At 33.5% G+C, this 17,967-nt stretch overlaps 2 protein-coding genes and 2 pseudogenes across 13 annotated transcripts; all 4 read right to left on the minus strand.

Moving 5' to 3' along the window:
- Window positions 1-872: 872 nt before the first annotated feature.
- On the minus strand, window positions 873-2,176 carry LOC147938795 (F-box protein At3g49450 pseudogene; annotated as a pseudogene).
- A 4,418-nt stretch (window positions 2,177-6,594) lies between these two features.
- On the minus strand, window positions 6,595-9,574 carry LOC147938796 (tubby-like F-box protein 1). Of its 12 annotated transcripts, XM_087466285.1 has the most exons (9): window positions 9,174-9,510; window positions 8,725-9,049; window positions 8,536-8,658; window positions 8,321-8,386; window positions 8,141-8,164; window positions 7,922-8,054; window positions 7,766-7,836; window positions 7,175-7,555; window positions 6,595-7,066 (listed from the first exon to the last, which is right to left on the minus strand). In XM_087466285.1, coding segments are annotated over exons 3-8 (324 nt in total). In that variant the 5' UTR covers window positions 8,564-8,658; window positions 8,725-9,049; window positions 9,174-9,510; the 3' UTR covers window positions 6,595-7,066; window positions 7,175-7,553. The 12 variants fall into 12 exon arrangements, 11 of the variants coding, with proteins under 11 accessions (XP_087322411.1, XP_087322413.1, XP_087322416.1 ...); XR_015566465.1 differs by lacking the exon at window positions 9,174-9,510 and having other exon boundaries at window positions 8,141-8,154; window positions 8,725-8,866; XM_087466287.1 differs by lacking the exon at window positions 8,141-8,164 and having other exon boundaries at window positions 9,174-9,574.
- A 463-nt stretch (window positions 9,575-10,037) lies between these two features.
- On the minus strand, window positions 10,038-11,058 carry LOC147938797 (paraxanthine methyltransferase 1 pseudogene; annotated as a pseudogene).
- A 5,418-nt stretch (window positions 11,059-16,476) lies between these two features.
- LOC104715465 (large ribosomal subunit protein P1-like) lies at window positions 16,477-17,967 on the minus strand. Its single transcript, XM_087465765.1, has 3 exons — window positions 17,899-17,967; window positions 17,510-17,599; window positions 16,477-16,590 (listed from the first exon to the last, which is right to left on the minus strand). The coding sequence occupies exons 1-3, from the start codon at window positions 17,965-17,967 to the stop codon at window positions 16,477-16,479; spliced, it is 273 nt and encodes a 90-aa protein (XP_087321891.1).

Here is a 17,967-nt window from a genome sequence, read left to right on the forward strand (position 1 = left end):
AAATGCGTGGTGGAAACGAGGTTTCGTGGAAAAGGAACGAGGGTTTCGTGAGTTGCACAATAGCATTGGACTTGCTCGCTCGGACGGATCAATACGGATCGATGCGGATGGACTGAGACGACACGGGGAAGCGATAAGCGGATCGAGAGTGGTGGCACGAGAGGGAACAAGGGAGAATCGAGTGACGACATGCGAGGGATGGCTCGCCTCGTGATACGGTCGGCTAGCGATGACAAACCCGGTTCGAGTCGGCTAATGTTCTCTCGGTAGATCAATCCCGGATTAGATCTAAGGAAAGAAGTGAGACAAGAGTCAAAGAGTCTCTCTTTGGAAATGTTTTTATTTCAATCAAGTCTGAGGTTACAAGAAGATAAGAGGGAGTTTAAATAGAACTAGGGTTAGGAGAGGCTTAAGGACACGTGGACTCGCAATGGTCCGCACACGTTGCCCTTTGACGTGTTCTCTTTGAAATAGAACACGTGGCTCCCTAAGAAATTCAAACATAACCACAAACACTCTACTTAACGTTATAAAGGGAAGGTTCTAGAGTTTAATCAAAACACATAGCATAAGTAAAGATAAAACACGTCTTCGGCCTTGGCGCTGAAAACGACTTGACTTCGGACGTTTTGCATTAAAGCTCCTCGCCTCGTTAAAACCTCCTCCGGTAAAACTCGTGGGACAAACCCGGAGTGAGGAAAAAAAGTACGATTCCTCGCTCTAACGACTTGGTTGCCTTCATCCTTGGGATGAAGGCCATGTGAACTGTTTCTTCATGGATTTCTTCGATTGGGTCGCGGTCTTGGACGAAATCTTGGACAAATAGGTTGATACTCTGCTTGGTGGACTTGTTAGAACTCTTAGACCTTGTCGTGGCTCCCGGGAGGATTTCTGGAACGTTGGCCGGTCGTTGTTCGTGCGCGGTGCAAGCGTCTCGGTCGCGTCCGGTGCGTCCCGGTCAGACGTCTCGATCGCGTCCGGCGCGTCTCGGTCAGGTTCCGGTCCTGTGCTCACATCAGTTCCTCTTCATATCTAAGTGAAATATGTAGAACAGACTGGACAAGTGGAATGGAGAAAACACAACTTCACTTGTTCCATTAACCATCCCAACAATGTAAACTCTAGTCTCCGCAACTAGCTCCTTCCACATAGGCGGCAATATGTGAATATGCTTTGACCATGTACGTTCTTCATCAGTTGCATCTAGAACCCACAATTCAAAGCTTGCAGCTCCTCCGTCCATAAAATTACCGATTGATGGATGAAAAATTGCTCCTAAATTACCCTTGTAATTTATTAAAGTACAATGATACTCCATATCCTAAAAATTAAGAAAGTAATTGAACTTCTCCAGCTGAACATTAAAGCAGACTATCATATCGTTTCTAGACTTACGATTCATAGCTACGTAGTACAAAACCCCTTCGATGCATACATCGCTAGCATAAGGGTAATGGTCTACTGAACATTCAAGCATTTTCCATTTCAGTTTGTCAGTTCCTAGCGTTAGAACTTGGAACTCTTCCGCTTTATACAAAAAGGGCTTTTCGCGAATTGTCATGCACAATACCTTATACTGTCTTTCGACTGGATCATACCCAAGATAGGTTACAACCCGACCCCTCCTCGATCTCACCTTGGGTAATGATTCTGTCTTGTGCTAGGGTTACATATCATCATCCTTGCATCCCTCCTTCCACTCAATTCATACTCATCTCTCGTACACAACAATCCATAAACAGGCTCACAAAATCGAAAGGTGTAATCTCTAGGGACATCCATATGGCTATCCACAACTACGAGATTTGAATTGTTGTCTGAAATCAGGTACTTAGGTGCAGAGAAGATAGACCACTTACCCTCAGCTTCAAAAGTGAAAAGGAGACGTCGCCGAGTAGAAGACCTCTTCAGGAACAGGTCGGTGTAATGTGGGTTGCATAGAAGAGAATTCCAATTCGGCAATTCGCTGACACACAACGAGACCTTGCGATGGATTTCACAGGCAATCTGGAGAGTATATCGACCAGGAGATCAACTGGCTGCCTACCATAATTTTCTCTTAACCCATCCGTTGATGATATGGAGACGTGCTCCTTTCGTTTTTTCTTGGTGGACATTGCATGAATTAAAAGGAAATAACCCTTTCGAGTATTGAGTATCGATAGTCAAACACAACTTGAGGTTATAAATGGTCTTCCAAGATTTTACAATGAAACCTAAAAGGTCCACTAGCCTGCCACCTGCCACCTGCCACCTTTTGACGATATGTTTTACATCTACCACTATTTTTTATCTTGACTCTTTTGTAACCTTATCTTCTTTTCTTTAATTTTCTTTTGCAGCAACCTTATTATTATTATTAGTATATATATATAGATTATTAACTATATATAATTACTAATTAATAAATTTTGAATCCAACTCATTAGATCATATTTGGTATATAAATTATTGGTTTCTTATGGTCAAAATATTAAAAGTAAACAATTAAATCATTAGGCAATGATATCGTCTATGTTTTACAAAAAGTTTCTCTTGATTGTCATTTTAAGTTTTTAATATGATAAGTCTTTAAACAGTATTATGTTTTCCTTTTCAGTATACAAATCTTATAAATTTGGTTTTAGTTAATTAAAATCGAGATGGTGGTTTCTGAAATAAAGGTATTGCACATCTCAAAACTTTAAGCATTAATACAACAAAGCTGGATTAGAAAGTTTCACTCATGTGTTATTTTGTAGTATGTGATTGCGAATCATCAACAAATATTAATGATGGTTCAATGGATGTGTCGATTACCCGGTTGTATTAAGATATTATATATCTATTATTAATTAGGTCACTAAGTTCAAAGACATTCGACTTGTTCATACAAAACGTTCTGGTGTAGTAATTCGTAACTTGGCTAAATTAGGATGTAGACAATCATTCTGATTATTTTGACCCTATGTCTTCGATTTTTAGACCCTCTGTTTAAAGTGTTTACTAATAAATATTAGTTTAATTTCAATGAGAAAAAGCAAATCTATATATAATAGCAATCCGAATAAATACTATTAGAAATTGTGATTTTTTCAATCGTACCTTTTAAATAATTTTCTAAAAAATCTTAAAAAAGAATTAATTGTGTATTTTACAAAAAATTGTGATTGTTCATTATAACAGTTTTCTTGTAAAGTTGCAACTGTTCATTGTAGAGTTGTGTTTATTCAAATATTCGTATCTTTTAAAATCTATATATATTTTTTTCTGTTTGAATTTTTTTCATTTTTTTGCCATAACACAAAATAATATAAAATTTTAATCTAAACGGTTTTTACAGCTTTCTAAATTATTATCTAGCATTCATTCTTTTAAAAGTATAGAAATCCCTCCAATTCTTGATTTAACAAAAGACTTTTGGAATGATGAAATCTAATTTACAACTTTTAGTTAATTTTAAATATAAAAATTTAATGAAAATACATAGAATTTTGTTTCCAAGAGTTAGATGAATTATATATTGAGTTTTTGAATTTGACTTTTCAATATGGTAATAAAGATGCATTCTACTTAAAAGCTGTCTATATAGGTTATCAGATATAATATAATCAAGTGCAGACACAACAGTTGCAATTTTTCTTAGTACATTTTCATAAATTTCAAAAAAAAATTCAAACGGTCGTATCTTTTCATTATAGAGTTGTGTCTTTTTATTATATTTTATTTATATTTTTTCATCACAACTTTCATTCTAAAAGGTGTGTCTATTTAAATAGTCATGTCTTTTGAACTCTCTTCGTATTTGTATCTTCATTAGTAACTACCAAGTTTGTTGAATTTTATTTCCATTTTGTGTTGAATCTAAATAATTGAATATTAATATTTAATATTCAACGTTATTCTATAATCTAACTAAAATTTTAGAAATGATCATAGCAATAAAGAAATTTAATACAACTTAATATAGAATTTACAGTTGCATCTATTTATCGTAACTTTTCGCTAAAAAAATAGTTTAATATGTAAAAATAATAATAACAATCTGAATAAGTGTGAACAATAGTTGCAACTTTTCGTAGTATTTTTTTTTGTAAAAACATTGTTTTTATTTGTTTTTTTTAACTCAAACAGTTGTATCTATTTATTATATAGTTGTGTATTTTCACTATACTTTATTCATATTTTTTCATCACAACTTTTCGTTCTAATAGATCTATCTATTTAAATAGCATACCTTTTGAACTTTCTGTATATTTGTCTCTTCATCAATAACTAACAAATCATTGTTCGTTCAAACAAATTTTGTGTTTTATGTTGAATCTAAATAATTTTGATATTAATATCTAATATTCACCGTTATTCTATAATCTAACCAAAATTTTAGAAATGATTATAACAATATAGAAATTTAATAAAACTTAATATACAATTTACAGTTGCGCCTATTTATCGTAACTTTCGCTAAAAACTATTTTAATATTTAAAATTTCTTTTATTTTGTTTTTAAAAGTTGTGTATTTTATTTTAAATTTTTCGTTGATACAGTTTCACTCATTATTAATTTTTTTTTTAATTATAATTTTCTATTACGTTTACTCATTACAAGTTTACAGCCATTAGTTTAATATCCTGAGTTAGGATCACTTTGTCATAATTAATTTTTTAGTTGTAACTTTTTACCATAATTATTCATAAAATATCTTATATATTTATAATACTTTATATAATATTTTTAAAGTTGCGTCTATTCGACACAATATTTTTTGTTAGGTTTTCATTTTGATGGTTGTATTTTTAGTAACAGTTTATGATTAATGTTTATGTATTTAAAATTTTTCTATTACATTCAAATGATTTCATAACATATAGTTTTCAATTTTTTATTTTATTTACTTTTTTCTAAAATATTTTCCCGCGATGTCGCGGGGGGTTTTAGTCCTAGTATTTCTAAAAACAGTTTATAATAACAAAAAAATTTCACTAAACACACAAAATTATGTTTTTTTTCTGCCAACGTAACGATGTTGAAAATTTTTCTTTTCTTAGTGTAGATTGTAAGTATAGTCACACTTGGAAAAAAATTATTTTACGCATGGATTGGAAATTATAAATCGAAATGTGAAACATTCAAACTCTATATTGGCCAAATTAAAACATATGAAACAACGCTATAGGAGTATCTTATAATAATACTAGCAATTGACCCGCGCGAGCGCGGGAGTTAGATAAAAGTGTATTTCAAGTTTTTTGTGTATATTAATTTTTGGTTATGTAAATTCATTTTTATGTCTGTTTTTGTATTTGATTTGGGTGTTTATATTGTTTGTTGGATACTTTTTAAAAAAATAGGTTTTTCCAGTAAGTATAATTAGTGTGCTGTTTACTTTTCAAAATTTGAGATCATCTTCTGTGTTTTTCTAATGTTTTTTCAATAATAATGATGAGAAGTTAACATTGTGTACTAAAAATTGTTGTTTTCCTGTAGTTGTTAGTTGTGATTTATTTATTATTATTTTTTATTTTGTCATTCTCTAGTATTTGGTCCGGGAGTTTGATTAGGGTGTAATATGTGTTTTTTTGGTGGATATCTTTTAATGTGTTTTGTTATTTTCTCTTTATATATTGGTTGCTATATTTTTGGTGTTTTTTTTTTTTGGAAAAATGGTGATTTTTGGTGTTTGTTGGTTTTGAAAAAATGGTGATTTTGGTTTTCTTGCTTTCTTCATCTTCTGTGTTTTACTATGTACTTTTACATTTTTATTTTATATTAGTTATGTTTATTTTAAAATTTGGTTTTGTTTTTCAGTTATTTAAATTGCATATTTGTAGTGTCTGATATTATTTATTTCTAAAAGTATTTGTTAAGTTAGTGGTAAAAAATTTGAGGAAGGGTATCGACTCCCTCTATCTTCATACTCCATTTTAGCTATAAAAAAACAAAAAAAAACTAAAACAATTCAACAATTTTATTTACATAGAGAGATCAAGTCGAGTTTGGTTACATAGAGATGATTTAACAACCACATTTATCTAGAGAGATAGATCAGATTGGTTTCGACCCGGACTAAAGATTTTCAAATGATATATTAATATATAATTTTTTTTTTTAATAAATGGTTGATTTACAAAACAGTTATAAAAAAGTGGAAGTGCAATATACTTTTGTTTCATCACTGATCATCGTCTTGGAGATGAGAAGACTCTTCTTGTACACAGCCATATCAAAACCTTCAGAAGCTCTTATGTTTTTTGGTTTCAGTCCATATTATCCTTGCAAGGAGTTCATGGCTGGAGACACCTTCTTTTCTGAAGGCTTCAATTTCAAAGACTGGAAGGAGTCAAATAATACGTCTTGGTTGTTGCCATTGCTTGCTGACGATAAAGCTTGCTCCGAACACCCCTCACGGCAAGAAGATTTCATGGGAATATGATTACTTTGATATGTGGATGTCTTTTAATGCAAATCAGTAGACGATGATAATGATCATTTTTACGACTCTACTTAATTGTACTTTTACTCATTCTCTTACTTGCTTTAAAGAACATTGGTTGTAAGGAACTAATCAAGATAAAAATAAACTTAAGAGTTCATAGCCTTCTGCACAAACTCTAGAGCCGAGAGAAACTTTACATTTTACCAGTAGTAACTTTGGTTCTGCGGTGACATGACAAACAACATAATTCAAAATGTCAAAACGGTTCTTTTACAAGGGAAAGCTGTACCCATCTTGGTTTGATATCATCGCTCCTTAACACTATCCTGATCTTATGGAACCTTCTTTCAATGAGCTTGCTAACCTAGTCTAAGTTTCTTAATGTTACTTGGGAAATGCACAACAACATAACTTACAGGTAATCTAATGTAAACAGCTCAAGTTCTGCAAAAACCTTATAAGTCACACTGTCACAGACTACATACCACGAAGAGAGGGTGAAGAGGCTAAAAAAAATACCCAAGATTAAGAGAGCCGTTAGATAAGCATGGGGAAGGAGGATGTCTGCCAGGTAATGGTATTCGGAGAGACTTGAGAGCAAACATCTGAAGATCAGTCACAAGCCCATTCAGCTTTGTAATATCTGCAACCTGATCAATAACCACACTTAATTCAAAAAAAAAACACACAAGACCCCAAAAAGAAAAAAAAACTAATCCTTTTAAACACGAGTCATTCAGCTTTCTAAACTATAATACCTCAACGCTGTATTTGACGGCAATGCCAAAGAGAGTATCAAGCTTGGAGACCTCGTGTTCGATATAACCAGCACCGGTAGGAGTGGTCGAAGAAGGTGGAGACAAAGTCGGTGACGAGATACGCAGTATCTTGGAAACAGATGAGGATGATGATGATGATCTTCTCGAAGGACTATAAGGTGCCATTCTAGGATTCTAGGTCTAATCCAAACCATATTGTCTTACAAAAGACTAATCCAAACCAAATCTTATATACAAAACATCAACTACTCTCGTCTCTAATCTCTTCACCTCTCTCTTTTGGGTTCTTACTCAACGTTCACTTCATCATCCTTGCTTGAGGTTGAATGCCTTAGTTCTTTCAAGAACTTTTTGTAGCTTCTGCAAAACAGAGTAAAAAACATAAGTTAAGGATGGTTCTGCAGAAGATATCTAATTACCTGCAGGTGTCCACAGTATCACTACAAGGAAAATAACTTTGTCCACAGTATCAAATATCAATGCATATACGTATCAAACCTTTGAAGTGAACAATTTTTATTCAATTATCAAAACTCAAGTAAGAAAAAAAAGAAGTCAGAAATCACTCACATGTTACGGTGATGGTGCCGTAACCATAACTCGTATCGTAAATTATGAATTTCGTTCCAAGAAAATTAGACCTGAAACAGAGAAAGTGATACTTATGCATAAGCTGGAAACTTTTCACTAATAAAAACGTTTTATAACTCTGGCAAAGTGTCTTACCTGATTTTGCCAATGTAGGTATTGCTTGATCTCGAAATGGTATTTGCGCGCATAGAGATCACATACTCGGTGTAAGTAGTTCTTCTTATGCGTTTTACAGATAGAAGGAACTTTCCACTCTCAACTAACAAAGCTGAAAAATAATAAACAGACCAATGGATAAGAAGTGGTAATGAAAGAGAACAACTTGGAACAGAATCAAAGAAGGTGAAGCTTTACCAGGACTGAGAAACCTGCAATAAACTAAATAGAGATCACAACTTAGTGGGAAACTAAAATTAAGTCAGATTGGTAAAAGATCTATACATACAAACTCCAATCACCCAAAAAACTGAGTTCATTCATATCCTAAGAACAAGGTGAATCAGATAGAGAACTTTTGGCTATGAACTAACTAACCTGTGGTAAGACACTTCTCTTGCCCGCCGGATATGCCTCTTCTCATTGCATTTCCAACCAATATTTCTGCACAAATATCAAGTCCGAGTATATGAAGATTCCATAGAAGATATAATTAAGTAGGTAATCAAGTCCTAAAGAAAAAAGATTAGAATTTAATCAACCCCAGCCACTACAAAAGTTAAACTCCACATTAAATTCTTCAGTATACTCACTAAGAAAACATGCTTCAAAGAGTTCCATAAAGATGAAGTGCCTTCCCTTCAACGACCTCACATTCTGCTTCCACGCCTAAATGCTCATACCTCACCTCTGTGCTCAGGAACTCCACACCGACCCTGCAGGTTTTTTAAGCTCAAGTCTCATACTTTCAAGAAGCAGATTCACAATCATATACATATCACCTGTCCATCCTTCTTCTGATTTTGTTGAGCAGCTTGAGATTGTCATTCTAATTGTGTTTGATGAGCTTCTCAATCATCAGATGACGTTCCATGGCTTTAAGCTTGGTGACATCAACAACCTTTTTCCCTTTCCCTGCAGCCTTTCCATGGTTTTCAACCAGAGAAAACCGCAGCCGTTTAAAAGTGGGAAATCTCTTGATCCCACCCCACTGCACAGCATGCTCTGCTTCATCAACACCATTCTCAAGCTCATTTCTTAGAGAGCTGCTCCTGGAAGAAGATCTGTTGCTTATTCCAAAACTTGTCTAAATCGAATCACCTAATACTTGAATTAACAAACAAAACCCATATCATTACAGATTCATACAGCGAGAAGAGAAGTGAATCAACACAAATGTTGCAAAAACCCCTAAAATCTGAGATAAGCAGAAGAAGATGAGATTACTGACAGAGACTTAGAGATCCTTTTTGTGACGATAGTGGAACTGATATAAATCAACATGGAGGAAACCCAAAGTCGGAATCTGGCAAGAGATTGGTTTATATAACAGAAGAACTTACGACAATTTAAGGAAGAAGTAGTGGACTGTCCATTAAATCAGAGGACATGGAAGAACATAATTAACAGTTACAAACGAAACCGTAGCAATTGTGATGGAAGACATGGAAGGATAAGTGAAAGTGTAGAGGACTGGAAGACTTCAATTCGCATCAGATGGTGAAACGGCATGGATCGTGAGTTAAGGAGAAGAGCAACCAGTGGAGATGGAGCGTCGTCGACAGCGCGGAGGATAGACATTCATAGGTTTAATCAATAAGATAGAGAAATAGCTGGGCTTGATTTAATTCTGCAAAACTTTGGGCTAAGTCCAATCCGAAAAACCCAAAATTTTAAGAAGAAATGCTGATGTGGCAGCACCAGAACTGAGAAAAAGCCAACTTTATATATATAGATAAGTGGAAAGTGAAGGTTTATTAATTTATAAGATATGGGAGAATACAAATACGCAAAGATAAAACTGCAAGAAGAAAAAAATGACAAAGCACCATGATATCGAGGAAACAAGATGAAGTAACAATGGAGTAAAATGCATTAATATATTTAGATCACAGATCAGTTCTTGGGAAGCACGATGAGGTACTGCATTCTAGGTTTGCAATTCTGGAGATTAGACATCTGTTCGCGGGCCTTGACCTCGACAAGTTCAAAAGCTTTCCTCATGATCTCGGTCCCAAAATGTGCGGTAATGAACGCTCCATAAAAGACTTTGAAGGAGATGGCCAATATCTTGGGGTCTAACAGAAACTCATTTTCAGAGTGAATGATCCTCAAAAGCCTCGATTGTGAACTTCCCATTCTCCTCAATGATTTGCCTTATCTCGCCTTGTTCCGCAAAGTAAATTGAGGTTCTGAAAGTGTCCACCTTTTCTTGCTCGGTCACACCCTTTTTTAAACAAAAAAAAGGAAGAAGATATGTTAGTTAAGTACTTATGTAATTGTAGGTAATACTTTGAAGATAAAGTTATGTTATCTACCTGTTTAGTAAGATCACTAAGAGATTCTACGATAAAATCCATTACTGTTCTTTTAGGTGTCTCGGACATCTTAACTTGTCTCTTAGACACGAACCTAAAAGCAACATCAAACCCCCGGGCACGAGCTCTTCAGCTCTAGCATCTAATAGTTTCTTGGTGTTGATAGAGTATTGATCTAGATACGCTTTCTTGACAGCTTGGTTAAACCCAGTGCACTGCATGTCTTTGTTCAATAAGGGAGAGTCACGGTCCATGATCCCTTTGGGAATCTTGGAGGTGAAATGGAAGGCGTAACTCATGACTCCGATGTGGAAACTCTCCTTAGGGAGAACACGATCAAAGAAGGAACCAGGAACTCCGGCGCTGTAAGAGTGTTGAAATCGTTGAGGGTAAAGTCGTTGAACAAGACTTGGAACTCGATGTTATCCACCGGGTTTTGTCCGGTTTCTCTTTGGTACTTTTCTTCTACCGCATCTATTATATTCTGGACTGCCACAAAAGTGTTAGGTCCACTCGCACAACCAAAGTCTGCTACATTGAACCGATTCGATATCAAATCGAGGCTGAGGTTGGCTGAGATCGCCTCGGTCATCTTGTCCTTTGCCGCTTCCAACAACGCTCTTCGTATATGGAGGAGACGGTTAAATACATACAGCTTAGGAGTTAGGACTTAGGAATATAGAACCTAGCTAACAAAGGAATGCAAAATATATGTATTAAAACCTGATACGAAGACTGTTGGTTGTAACTCTCAGGACCATCTCCTCCAACCATGATCCAATCTGCTGTGGTAGTCATAGTGTCTCTCTTGTTTTTTTTTATAACTCTTCTTCTCTTGTTTGATGCTTTGGTTTGTGATGAGAGTAGTGATAATTCATGGACGTCTCTATGCCTATTTATAGTAATATTTCTTGTGAGTTTAATATTATCATATTCAACGTAACTTTACGTGGTCTAATAATTATGTAATTCTGAAACTACACAAATAAGGAAACTATTTTTAGAAAATGACGTCATACACGAACTCAAAGAGATAATTCAAATGTGACCAGCGAGACCATAGCCGGCGAAGAAGATTAAGTCACATAGCCCATACATATATTATTATATGTGTTAAATGCAACAAAAGATATTATATTTGGTCTTTGACAAGTCAAGAAATAGTGTTATATGGATAAACGATACTATCCCTTCATTTCCAACTTTGAAAATGGCCTTTAATATCATATTGCTTTTAGAATTCCTATCCCTTCATTTCCAACTTTGAAAAATGGCCTTTAATATCATATTGCTTTTAGAATTTGTTAGAAATAATTCTTTTAACATAATATTTTTTCAAAATATTCTTTTTGTTATTTTAATTATCCCGTATATTCTCTATATATTAAAAAGAAGCATTCTGGAGAAAAAAACTAACGTTTTGTCGCAAGAGAGGTCCGTACTCAATTTATTGTTTACCTTTAGAGCATTATTACTGGCAGTTACTCATGAAGAGAGTTGCTCAGAAAAAATAATATAATAACTAATGAAAAAGAAGGAAAAAAGTAGAGAATTGTTTCTTGGATTGCTTCCCTAAGAAACGTTGATCAGATAAAAGGAACTTTTATCTTTTTAATGGATACAATTAATAAAAAAATAATAATTTTTTTTGAAAGCAACTTTCTCTACGTTGCTGGGTTAATAATGGTCTTAATATTTCATAAAATTACACAAAATTACTACTGCTATATATATATATATATATATACACAATATTTTTTTTTTTTGTCAACCATTGGGCCACAACTGGCCAGCCCATTAGCCAAATTCCTACATTCGTAGGAGCCGGGACTCGATCCCGGGTGTGATGGTGCCTTCTACAAATGGACTTACCTCCTGCCACTGCACTAAGGTCACTTCACATATATACACAATATTTTGCTCCTATAAATTCTAAAATTGGTAAATATTATTCAAAAATTGATAAATATTATCCCCTACATATTTTCAAAATTAAATTAATTTCACTATATATTGTAATATAATAATATAACTACATTATGAGATGTAAAAATATATATATTTAAAATCATATCTTGAGAAATATAAATAATGTTACCTTTCTAATAATTTTATCAAGCTCTAATGGTGAAAGAATCGAAGATCATTTGAAACTGGCTCAATGTTTATTCTTTTGCTGAAAACAATAACTATATTTTCCCAAAAAAACATATGATCACCAATTAAAATGACGTGAATACATACTTTAATTTGGATAACTATGTAGTTAAACATTATATATAAACTAGATGAGGACCCGCCCGATGTGCGGGTTTTAAGTTTTATAAATTAAATTAAATTTAAAAAAATATATATTAAAATTTGTTGTTAGTTATTTATAAATTTTATTTTTGTTCTAGTACACTGATTTATATTTATTTACAAATATTTTATGTATGTTACTATTAAAACTGTATTTTTTTACACCTAAATATACTATGTGTTACAAATATATTCTTTATCACCACCTATAAAATGTCTATATGAATACATTAAGCCAACTATTTTACTTTTATTTCTGCATAGTTTTTTAATTACTAAAATTGTTGGCTCAAAAAACATTTTGAATAAAAAGTATATTACATAATTTAATAATCAATGATACATCATCAAAATAATGTATGACCACCATAGAGAAAACGTCAGCTCCGCTCTCATCCCTTATGGAGAGAACCTTGCGTGCAACCTCCTCCACCATGGAGAGAACCTTGGCTCCGCCTTCCTCCCTTGGGGAGATAACCTTGTGCCCATCCTTCTCCACCATAGAGAGAACCTGGCTGTGTCGTCCTTCTATGTGGAGAGAACATGTTCACGTCTTTTTGCTATCTCAAAATGGCTTGCTCCGACAACCAATGAAAGTAAAAACATTTTTCTAACGTTACAAAATCTTTTGATAGTAACTAATGTTAAATTTTCTAATGTATTCGTGATAGTAACTATGCAGAAGTGAAAGTAAAATAGTTGGATTAATGTGTTTATATATTACATAATATAGTAATCAATGATGTATCATCACAATAATGTATGACCGCCATAGAGGAAATCTCGGCTCCGCCCTCATCCCTTATGGAGAGAACATTGCGTCCAACCTGCTCCACCATGGAGAGAACTTTGGCCCCGCCTTCCTCCTTTGGGAGATAACCTTGCGTCCAACCTCCTCCACCTCCCTCTCTTAGGGAGATAACCTTGTGTCCAATCTTCTCCACCATAGAGATAACCTCGGCTCTGTCCTCCTCTTGTGTGGAGAGAAAATGTTTACGTCTTTTTGCTATCTCAAAATGGCTTGCTCCGACAACCATTGAAAGTAAAAACCTTTTTCTAACGTCACAAAATGTTTTGATAGTAACTACTGTTAAATTTCCCAATGTATTCGTGGAAATGCCTTTGACACACCATGATGTAGTCTCTGTCTCTGTAACGCCTAAACCGTCACCTTGCTTAGTGAGCCCATGTCCACTCTCAGTCCATGGTCCACCTTCCTAAGTGGGCCCTACATCTATTCTCGGCATTTGGATCCACCCATATTTGATGGCAAGTTTGTTACGTCTGGGAGGCTTTAAAAACTTGTTTACCGACCCTTCAAATCAACAAATGATATTTTCTTGTGTTTTGTCCTCACTCGCATAGTTCCGACAATCACTTCCAGGAAGGTTACCCATCATGAAGTTCTCTGAGGACCCTTGACCAAAAAAATAAGTGCATTTTGGTGACATATTTGGTCATATCAATTCTTTTAAACTTTTTCGCAAACCAGGGTATCAGAGTCATTGAGATCCTATGGATCTATCAACAACAATTTATGTTTTTTCAATTTATCTACCTATGTTTGTTGTAAGCTTGTGTTTGATTAACTTATTTTATCCATCCATTAGGTTGATGAGCTTCTACTCGTTATCTCCATTTGGGATTGAGTGAAAATAATGGTAACAATTATGTTTTGAAAAAAAAAAAAGGGTTTATGACCAACCAATCAAGGTTGAGAAATTAGAAGATAATTAATTTGGCATAATTAAGAAAACAATAAAAAATTATAAGCATGGTAATATATCCCAAATAATTCAAAGATGAAAATATAAATTAAATAAAACAATCTAAAAATACTAAAATAAATTTTAAAATACAGTATTAGGAAAAGAATATGCATATATTAATCTTTTTTAGGTCACCATATTATTCTTACCTATTCCCAACTGGAAAAGGAGAAAGTAGGAGAAAATTTGGTTTAAAAACATAAGAAAAATTTACCTTTCCATTTTAAAAAATTTCCCAGTTAAACAAAATTGAAAGCAATGTTTTTGAACAAATTATTTAAATATGAGATGATCTATGTTTATATAGAAGTGAGTATTTACATAATTTATAATTAGTAATTAACTGTATATTTTCTTTAATCCCTTTTTCTATATTTTTGTCTAGAATTAAAAACTTAAATATTAAAAATAAGTAAATCATATTTTCTAGAATTAATAACTTAAATATTTAAAATAAGTAAATAATATTATAATTTTGAATTTTATAATTATTTAAAAAATTGTATTTTTTATAAATTCTGTAAGTTTTGATAATTATCTTTTTACATTATTAATATTTTTTAAAACAAAATATTTTATTTTTGTTGTAATCAAATTCCTTTTATTAAATATTAATTTTTACACATGTCAAAATCTAAGATTGATAACTTGACACATGTCAGAATCTTGTTAATGGCTAACTTTCAAAACCCAACTTTATATAATAAGATATGTAGTTATAGTGTTTTTACAGAAATCTTAAAATTTAGAAAATCCAGTCCAATAAAAATGAAAAACAAGTAATAATATTGTACCAATAGCTGAGATATCTAGGGATCTAATGACCAATTAAAATTTATAAAACCCAGTGATATAATATCATAACTAAGACCAATTATATAAGGGATTTAATGACCAATTATAGTTTTCCTCCTCACGAAAAAAATTTGTAATTTTATTTCTCTATCAATTATAAACACATATATTACTTAAAAAAACTAATAATATCCAAATTAATAGAGTTCTCCTTAATAAAATACCTCCTGGTATCTCTTATATAAAATATTCACACTTTATATCCCATCTTCTTATTTTCCATTTTCTTACTATATTATTTACATTAAAGTGTCATTAGTATAACTAAGGAATATTTCATTCAATAATTGAAAGAAATCAATACTATTAACTGGGGAAACACTTAAGGGTTAAAAAAAAAAATCATACCAAATATTCATGTTGCCAAACTGACCCAATTTACATATTAAGAAAAAAAAAGATTAAACAACAGATTTATTATATTTTAGGAAATCGCTCAAATTAGTTCCATAGTAATCAGGTTATGAGAATTTTGTGTGGGTATATTCATGTATGAAAAAATATGAGATGAGAATTTTGGAAACAAGAATTCAAGAAGATCATATGCGGACATACTATTTACTTATATAAATTACGAGGAATGGGGTTTTTTGGGTCAAAAAGAATTAAACGTTGCAATCAGACATATTAAACGGATTTGATCGCTTGACAATTATATTTTTTTTTTAAATTATGCAAAAATAACTCCGCACGTACGTGCGGGTCCGGATCTAGTTATTGTTTAATATAAGAGGCACAGACATGTGTGGTTGAAACTTGGATGTGGTTGAAAAGAAAAATCCCTTTTATTAACGTGTTTGTTTAACAAGTTTCATTGTGGTCTTTTAACTCTTTACATTGCCAACGAATGAATGCCTATATATTGCCTAGGGGCTAGGGTTGCTTATGTTTAAGGAAACGTTCTTCCTCAAAATATTACTACTTCGCATATCACATATCTATTACCAACTAAACAGAGATTACGATTAGTGAAGGTAAACTAGAGAATGGTGTCGATAAGAAATCCAACTAAAAATAGTCAAATAAACCGGCGGATTTTGCTGAGAAAGCGTTATAACCTAAAAGAGGCTTCTTAGTCAAACAAGCCGGATACAAAATCATCGTCACTCTCTTCCTTCACCTCCTCCTAAAGATAAAAATATCACAAGAAGAACAAATTAAACAAGTAAATTATATATATATATATATATATATATATATATTATTAGCAGTAATTACAATTATGAGCAGAGTAAAACTGTAAAAGGGTTCGAGGAGAGAAGAATACAATACCTTCTTTTTCTCTTCAGTTTTAGGGCAGCTTGAATGGCTCCTCCAGCTGCAGAGGCAGAAGAAGACACAGACATGGGATGGGAGCAGCAGCAGAGCCACCGACACTAGCGTTCATAAAGAGATCATCGATGTTGAAGATGAATGTGTTGACTGAGTTTTATAAGCTGTCCGGAACATGTCATGGGATTGCTAATGAAACCAAGATCTCATACAACCAGGTGTATATGAAGACAATGAGCAGAACTAACAAAGAAGATGTTGAGGCACTACTTGACAATATTTCGGTAAGAACATATGTGAAGTTCCGAAGTAGTATAGGAGATAGTATGTCAAGTAGTACAGGAAGCCAACTTGTGTGAATGCTTTGAAGAGTTGGAGAAAAAACGTTTGGGACAACTTAGACAAGCAAGGTTAGATATATCAGAGGATGTATCTATCAAGAGGATGTATCAAACGTCTGAACCAGTTCTTGTACTAGTCCGACGTTAATACAGGAAGTAGTATAAGAAGCTGAATTAAAGAGTTTGAGTACATAAGCTTTAAGACCGACTTGGACAAGCCAAGTGGCGGCTGCTGAGCTGGATGAACATCTTGAATGGAAGATTCAAGATGTGATCATGGAGAGAAACTTTCCTTATTCAAAAAGAAAAAGGAAAGTTCTCAATTTCCTATTTGTTGTATAATAGGAAAGTTGCCAACCCTAGGGGTTGGGCAATTGATATAAATACCAAGAGGGCGCTTCATAAAGACTTGCGCGCTTCAAGGTAGTTTTGAGAGATGCACACAAGATGTGTGGTGTTGCCCCATCAACAAGATAGAGAAATCTTTTGATGGTTTATTCATCTAGAAAAGAATGATAGGCATAGAGTGCTTGTATCATATGCAATTGTAATTGCTATCTTGTTCTAGTGAATTTGTTCTGGACTAGGTCCCGGGGATGTAGGAAAAACCGAACCCCGTTAACAAAGCTTGTGCGTTATTTACTTTATGCTCATACAAACATAAAGTCAATCGTAACTACACTTAATCACAATATGCGTTTTCAGATGGTTTTTGTTTTGGCAAAGCTTGGCAAAGACACTAGGCCAGTATGATTCAATGTTCAAATTGGCTGTTTTCACCAGTGTTGAGATCTTATCAGCCTAGTTAACAAGTAACCAAATTAGCTTGAGTATATGTTAAACAAAAAATGCTACAAGTTAAGGATCAAGTAGGTTAAGTTAAAAAACAATGTCAAAATTGAGCCTAGCAAAAGGCCTGATTAGCAACTAAACAACGAATAGGCACCAAGTACCATCAACAAGCCAGACACGCATAGATTGTACTCGACATGGCGAACATGGAATTAAGAAATGGACAGGTTGCTACATACACAAATGACAAAATTACAATCACATAAAAAAAAAAACAAGGCTTGGAGCGGAAGATAAAAAGAACTCACAGTGACATCGATTCCATCATCGTGGAGGATGAGAGAAGCGTAAGTGCATGCGAGCTCACCGTTGGCCAT

This window comes from Camelina sativa, chromosome 9, assembly GCF_030686135.1.
Source record: "Camelina sativa cultivar CO46 ecotype springtype chromosome 9, ASM3068613v1".
NCBI classification, from domain to species: domain Eukaryota; kingdom Viridiplantae; phylum Streptophyta; class Magnoliopsida; order Brassicales; family Brassicaceae; genus Camelina; species Camelina sativa.